An 8,002-nucleotide genomic window follows, 5' to 3' on the forward strand; every position below is an offset into this window, starting at 1 on the left:
CATACATTGAAAATATCTACTCTCAAATAAGCATTTCATGTTATCTTTAACACTTGCACATGCATTAATTGACACAAACATGTTGTGTGCAATGAAAATTAAGTCTGCATCAAGTGAAGCTTGAACTGGCGACCTTTAAGTTGTAAGACACACGCTTAAGCGAGAAGCCATTGGACCAACAGACCTAATCTAGTGAAAAAGGAGGTCAGACAGATGATACAGTTTCACGCAAATAGCTGAAAAATCCTGGGTTTAAGTGTTTTTCAAACTGCTCAAAATTGCGGAAAATCTAAGGGCGGAGCTTGCTGGTCAAAGTGATACATGTGTTCTTCATGAGTCAAGGCACAAGTGTAAGCAAGTTTCACGACTTTCGGCCAAACGAGGCATGACTTATGCCTGTTTAAAGTTTGCATTTTTTCAAAAAATTGCTATAGCGCCCCCCTTTGGCCAATTGGAGTAAGATTGGTTTCAGTGATATTTGGAATGACCCTCAACCTTTCTGCAAAGTTTCAAAGAAATGTGAGTCTGCATGTATGTGTTAGGGGCAGATGAATAATTTTCATAAAACTGCTATAGTTAAAATCGATCTCCTCCTGGGATTTTTGAGTAATTTGCACAAAATTCTTTACACATGAACTTTGGACCTCTGCCGACAAAACGTTAGTAGTGGATTTTCCATAAGTGAAAAAATGCAGAAGTTATGAGCCAATGACTGTTTTTCATATAATTCAAAATGGTGGGAGATCTAAAGGTCAGAGGTCAAAAGTCAGGTGAAAGTTGTTCAGAATGAGGAGACGCATATGTGTATCCAAGTTTCATGGCTGTAGGTCAAACAGGGCATGAGTTGTACCTGTTCAAAGTTGCCATTTTCAATTGAGTGCTATAGCGCCACCTTTGGACGAAAGATTGTGAGAATGATTTCTTAATAGTTTTTCATGACCATCTACCATATGGCCGAGTTTCGTAAAAAGCGACAGCACGGTTCAGCCAGAACTGCGAAAAGCGGCAGAAGAAGTGACGGAATAAAGGGAATAATAAAACAGGCCCAGAGCTGAGCTCTGGCCCCGTAATAATAATGTCAGGTAGTGGAGACGTTGTGACATTTAGACATTGATTCAATCAATCAATCAAAGTTTATCTATAAAGCACAATTCAGAGACTTAAAGACTTAAAAATGGGGGGGGGGAAAAGCAGAGATGCATATAAATACATTTATTTAAAAGAAATACAAATAATTCAAAAGAACAAGTAAAACAGAAGAGAAATGCAGCTAAGTAAAATCAATGCAAAAAAGATGTGTTATATATAAGATTTATTATAAAAATGTCCACAGATTCATAGACCCTCAGATCCCCCGGCAGACTGTTCCAAAGCGTGGGACCATAATAGCTAAAAGCTGCTCCTCCATACTTTTTAGTTTTAGTCTGTAGAATGTGTAGGAGACCAGCGCTAGAGGATCTTACAGTACGTTTTAACAGCGGGCGACTCTCCGGACGATCGCCGGACGACATCGTCCAAAAGATAAATTAAATCCATCTTTTCAGATCAACATCGTCCCCCCGCCCACTTTGCCAGTAGTTGCCGGCTCTCATAGACATATAATGCACTTCTGGAAAAACACTATCCTGAATCGCCCGCTGTTAAAACGCACCGTAAGGGCCCTGCCGGGCACTGAGGAAGCATTGCTGACAAGTAGGAAGGTGCATTCCCATTAAATGACTTCAAAACCACTAAAATGATCTTAAAATCTATTCTAAAACTGACAGGCAGCCAATGCAGGGACTTTAAAATAGTTGTAATGTGTGTCTGTGTTTGGTCTTTGTCAACACACGAGCTGCTGCGTTCTGGACAAGTTGTAACAGACCTATAGTTTATTATGTAAGATCAGACAGGAGAGCATTACAGTAATCAAGCCTGCTTGTGATAAAACACTATTCATTGTTGTTCTACTTCCTACAGTTTGAATCATGGAGGAGAACACTGGACACGCCTTAAGAGATGTGAGTATCTGTCTGTCTGTCTGTCTGTCTGTCTGTCTGTCTGTCTGTCTGTCTGTCTGTCTGTCTGTCACATTAACATGTTATGCATTGTTTTATACTCCGTTGGCCCCTCCCTCCCTGTAGTCAACTAACTAAGTACATTTACTCAAGTACTGTACTTGAATACAATTTTGAGGTTGTTTGTTTTTTTACTTAACTGGAGTATTTCCAATTTTCAGTACTTTTACTTCTACTCCACTACATCTCAGAGGCAAATATTGTACTTTTACTCCACTACAATTATTTGAAAACTTTAGTTTAGTTACTAGTTACTTTGTAGATGCAGATTATTAATACAAAACATACATTAACCACTTCAGCCCTATATACATTTCGGCCATTTGAAAATAGTCGATCCACAAGCTCACAATGCGTTGTGATGCGATGCATTGTACTATTAAAAAAAAAAAAATTATACATTTCATACATTTGAAAACTTTTGAAATTGGGCATTCTTTATGATGAGTACTTTTACTTTTGGTACTTTAAGTACATTTTGATATCAATACTTTTGTACTTTTACTCAAGTCAATTTTAAATTACGGACTTTTACTTGTAACAGGTTATTTCTACATTGCAGTATTGATACTTTTACTTAGGTAAAACATTTGATTACTTTTTCCACCACTGCAACTCCCCTAGAATGTAGTGTAAAAAAATAAAAATAAAATTAATATAAAGTTTTAGACTCAAATCTTTTCTAATAAGGATAATTCCTTTAACAGGTCCGTTCATGAAAGTCCTTGCGGTCTTGTTTCCAATGAGGGCCTGTGAGCAATTAGGGGTTAAGAGTCTTGCTCAGGGACAAATTTCATTTCGTCGACATATTTGCTGGCCTGGCCTGGAATCGTCGCGGGCTCACTAACCACTCAGCTATGGCCGCCCCTATATATATATAATAATATTTTTTAATCATAATATTCCTTGTCCTGAAAACCAGTGGTGGACAAAGTATTTACTCAAGTAAATACTCTAGTATTGAAAAGTATTAACTACTATAACAGCACTTTTTGTTTATAAATAAATGTGATGCGTTGTGAGCTTATAGATCTGATACTTTCACTATATTTGAAATAGAGCTTAAGTGGTTAACCCATTAAGACCTGAGGCTGATTCTACAAATGTCTTATAAATCCTGGTTCTCAAACCTTTTCATGTCAAGGACCCCCAACATTATATGTATTTGGCCGTGGACCCCCTTCACAAAATATTTAGTTCCAGGGACCGCCAGAAGCAAAGATTTGAGTTAAAAACATTCACTTTAAAGATACATATATATATTCAAAGATTTGCACACATGTTAAGATTTTTTTCAAAATAGTAGATCTACAAGCTCATAGCGCGGCACCGAGCTTAATAAAACATTATTTAATTATTTTTATTTTGTATGTTAAATACTTAAACCCACTTCACTGAATGGAGTTCCTTAGGGCTCTTTTTCCCTCTACACCAAATATGTTCCCTGAAAAATATCAGATCTACAAGCTCACAACCACACATGGTTCCTCAAAGAACCTTATTTGAACCATTAACCACTTAAACCCCTGCATCCCAATGTTTGCCATGTCTTAATACGTGAACATTCATCAGAAATACCAGATATACAAGCTCACAACGCTTCATGCTGCGATGCATTGTGAGCTTGTAGATCTGCTATTTTCAACAGAGATTTGGAGTGTGGAGGGAAAAAAACTGAGCAGACCAAATATAGAGCCCTGGGACACACCGGTCCATGAAGGGTTAAAGTGGTTAAGGGTTCTCAAAGTGGGGTCCGGGGACCCCCAGGGGTCCTTGGGGGGTTCCAGGGGGTCCCCAGCTAAATGTGTTCATACAGCATCACTCATTTTAACCCCTTGTTTTCCATATTCTACACGTTGGCTAATGAACCCATTCAGACCTGGAAAGCATCTCTGTGTCATTTTACATTTATCTTTATATTTAGAAACAGCTTTTTCACAAACGTCTAAAACCTCTGATCTCCATATTATAACTTTATGACTTTTTACCTAAGTTAACCCTTTCAGACCGAGAACGCATCTGTGTCATTTTACATTTCTTTGGCTATTCAAAAATAGCAGATCTAGAGTGCCGCGCGACGAGCTTGTAGATCTGCTATTGTTTTGAAAAATCGTGAAAATGTGTTCACATCTTTGAATATATATTTTTCCATAGCAAACATTTTTTACTCTGTTAAGACTTCTGGGGGTCCCTGGAACCAAATATTTTGAGGTGGGGGTCCGCGGCCAAAATTCATATAATTGTGGGGGTCCTTGACATGAGAAAGTTTGAGAACCACTGATATAGAAACATTTTTTTTTTCAAAAACCTGGATTTAGAAGACATTTGTAGAAGCAAAGATTTGAGTTACAAATGTTTTCTTTGAAAAATATATGTATTCAAATATTTGCTAAAATTTTCAAGATTTTTTAAAAATAACAGATCTACAAGCTCATAGCGCGGCACTCGGTGCCGCGCTATGAGCTTTTTGAATAGCCCAAAGAAACCTAAAAAGACACAGATTCTTACCCGGTCTGAAAGGGTTAACGTCCTACTTGATCATACTACAGCGTCACACAAAAGCATCAAAAGTATCAGATCTACAAGCTCGAATCGCGGCGTGAAGCGACGCGTTTTGATCTTGTAGATCTGATACTTTTGATGCTTTTGAATTTGAATCCTGAAAAGTACCAGTTTTGGAACATATGAGGCTTCCACCTGAATCAGCCTCAGGTCTATACTGTATGTGTTACAAATAGCAGATCTACAAGCTGTGTGTGTGTGTGTGTGTGTGTGTGTGTGTGTGTGTGTGTGTGTGTGTGTGTGTGTGTGTGTGTGTGTGTGTGTGTGTGTGTGTGTGTGTGTGAATGATGTTTTTAATTTACTGTATTTTTATTCTCATCAGATTTCTCTCATCTCACTCTGGACACAAACACAGCACAGAGAAGACTCTCTCTGTCTGAGAACAACATGAAGGCGACACGGATGGAAGAGAGTCAGCGTCCTCCTGACCATCCTGACAGGTTTGATAGAAAGGTCCAGGTTCTGTGTTCAGAGGGTCTGACTGGACGTTGTTACTGGGAGGTAGAGTGGAGTGGATGGGTTGAGATAGCAGTGACTTACAGAGGAATCAACAGGAAAGGAGAGGGTGATGACTGTCAGCTTGGATTCAATGACAAGTCCTGGAGTCTGACCTGTAGAGATGGTCACCATGATAACAGATACTTTGTCACACACAATAGTAATGACACTTTCCTTCCTGTCCGTCCCTCTGACTCCTCCAACAGAGTAGCAGTGTATCTAGACTGTTCTGCAGGGTCTCTGTCTTTTTACAGAGTGTTAGAGGACACTCTGACACACCTTTACACCTTACAGAACACATTCACTGAACCTCTCTATGCTGGGTTTGGGGTTTACACTGACTCCTCCTCTGTGTCTCTGTGTGAGGACAGACAGGGTGACGTATCATAATGTAATAATCAGGAACAGGTGTGGTGGGGGGAGGGGGGGCTCTGTGTGTCTAACACATTTAAACATGAATATTGTATAGATGTATAGATCCATGAATTCAGTGGTTCTCAATTTGGGGCCCGGGGACCCCCAGGGGTCCTTGAGGGGGTTCCACAGGGTCCTCAGGGACATTCATGTATATAGCATAAAAATCAGTGTAACCACCTTAACCATAATTATATACATTGAACTCTTTGAAAATAGCAGATCTACAAGCTCACTACGAGTCGTGTCGCGTTCCTATACCCGGAACATCAACTGGTTGGTCCAGGCTTTTATTTTTTAGCAAAACTAAAAAATAAAAGCCTGGGGTCCCCAGTTCAAATATGATTATTTTGGGGGGTCCCCAGTTCAAATATGATTATTTTGGGGGGTCCCCAGTTCAAATATGATTATTTTGGGGGGTCTCCAGTTCAAATATGATTATTTTGGGGGGTCCTCAGTTCAAATATGATTATCTTGGGGGGTCTCCAGTTCAAATATGATTATTTTGGGGGGTCTCCACCTATAAAAGTGTGAGAATCTCTGGTCTAGAACATTTAAACATGAATATTGTAAAGTTCTATTAAAAATGGGTTTTGTAAATCATTGTATTTTACCTTTAAAATGTCATTTCTTCATTAAAATGAAACCAATGCTATTGTATCTACATTGAGCTGATGTTACATTCATTAATACTATTGTGTTAATAAAAACTACAAGAAAGAAAAACATTAGGACGTCATTTATTTACAGTGTACTGAGATAACACACACACACACACACACACACACACACACACACACACACACACACACACACACACACACACACACACACACACACACACACACGTTTGTATTACTGTATTGTGAGAACATCAACATGATATGACATTTTATGAATTCCATATAAATTAGCTTTTTGTCATTTTTAAGCTCACAGCCAGGGGTGGATTTAGGGATCTGGAGAACCTTGGAACAGAAGTGTATTATTTGTTTGCTATTGATTTGTCAGTTATTTAGTCTGGCTTAAATATAAAGTAACTAAGTTAAACACCTGCCGATCCTCTTGTTTTTCCTTTTAGTTAATTATTATCCTTTCAAAGTAAAAGGCAGATTGTTACAAATGGCATTTTAAAATAATTTTCAAATACGGAGATAAGAGGTGTCTGCCTGACAGTATATGTAATACGGCCCCCTGGAGTGAGTTTGTAAATATAGTGGCCCTCTACATTATTTGAAAATAGCCAATCTACAAGCTCACAACAAGAACAAAATGACAAAAGTCATATTCTACCAGGTGCTGTGTGTGTGTGTAGCCTGGTAAACCCTCCCTCCGGAAATCTCATTTCCATTTGATTCCAGGAGTGAGTCTGGCCAATTTGGACGTGGGCGGGAGTAGTATTGTTGAATGACAACTCCTTCAGCCAATCAGCGTACCAAAACAAGTGACGTCATCTCAACGCGCGTTAGTCCACTAGCTAGTACTCACTAGCTAGTACTCACTGGCTCAGGCTGAGAGAAGCACCGTTAGCAACTGCAAGCATAGTATTAATCTACCGTATCCATTATTAGTTATGGCTGAATCAGATGTGCACGATTTTTGCCGGCTCTGCAAAGAGAATTGTCGTAAAGGCGGTCTTTTAACGAACACCAAGAAGATTTTCGAACGTGAAGGACCTGACAACAAAAGCTTATTTCAGCGTCTGGCCTCAGTTGGTTTAAAGTTGCAGTCACAGGAGGGCAAATCCTTTCGTATTTGCACGAAGTGCTCCAGACTGGTTAAAACAATAGAGGAGTCGATATTAACACTCAACAAGTGGAAACTTTCTGAAGAGACTGGTCCCGAACCGGCCGATGCGAGCCAACCCCCAACAACACCTAAAACTACACCACCTCAAACGGAGAAACGGACCAGTTGTAATGGGACTTTACTACTAAACTGTTTTTACAGGGACATATTTTAGCTTATCTAAGGTCGAATGTAGGATTACCATTTGTCCTTTCCATTCATTATGTTATTTGTATCGATGTAATTGTTGCTTTTTTTTAGAATTTATAATTACATTTGTTTGATTTTTAAATAAAAATGCTTGCAACACCAACTTGGGATTTCTTAAAAAGCACTATTGTGTTAATACAGCAATTGACAGTCTCAAAGGACACGTAGTAGAGTGTGTGTACTTTCTTAGGAATGTAAAATGTCACCAGCTATTGCTGTAACTGTACAGAAGCTGTGCAAAACTCTTAGCCCTTGCTGAAATTAAGTCAGAGTTCCAGGCAGTCGTCGGTCATCCACAAATACATTTATTGGGAGAGACCGCATGTGCAAAGGCTCCTTTCTGATGTTGAAGTCATTTACATTTATCATCATAGTGGTTGATCAGTGAAACAGACATTGTGACTCATTGCGACTGTCTAAGGCAGGTGTCTTCAACAGGGGGTCCTCAGAGTTGCTACAGGGGGTCTGCCAAA

The 8,002-nt window shown here is 39.1% G+C and overlaps 1 protein-coding gene across 1 annotated transcript in view; it reads left to right on the plus strand.

The window, feature by feature from the left end:
• Nucleotides 1–6,046, plus strand: part of LOC308102372 (uncharacterized protein) — a 1,220,233-nt gene extending 1,214,187 nt beyond the window's left edge. Inside the window, exons 45-46 of the mRNA XM_080452057.1 lie at nucleotides 1,960–2,000; nucleotides 4,942–6,046. Of these exons, the coding sequence (XP_080308183.1) occupies nucleotides 1,960–2,000; nucleotides 4,942–5,507 (607 nt within the window). The 3' untranslated portion in view covers nucleotides 5,508–6,046. The remainder of the gene's footprint in view (nucleotides 1–1,959; nucleotides 2,001–4,941) is intronic.
• Nucleotides 6,047–8,002: the final 1,956 nt, after the last annotated feature.

The sequence above is a fragment of the Gymnoscopelus braueri genome (assembly GCF_963280865.1).
Source record: "Gymnoscopelus braueri genome assembly, chromosome: 15".
NCBI lineage: Eukaryota > Metazoa > Chordata > Actinopteri > Myctophiformes > Myctophidae > Gymnoscopelus > Gymnoscopelus braueri.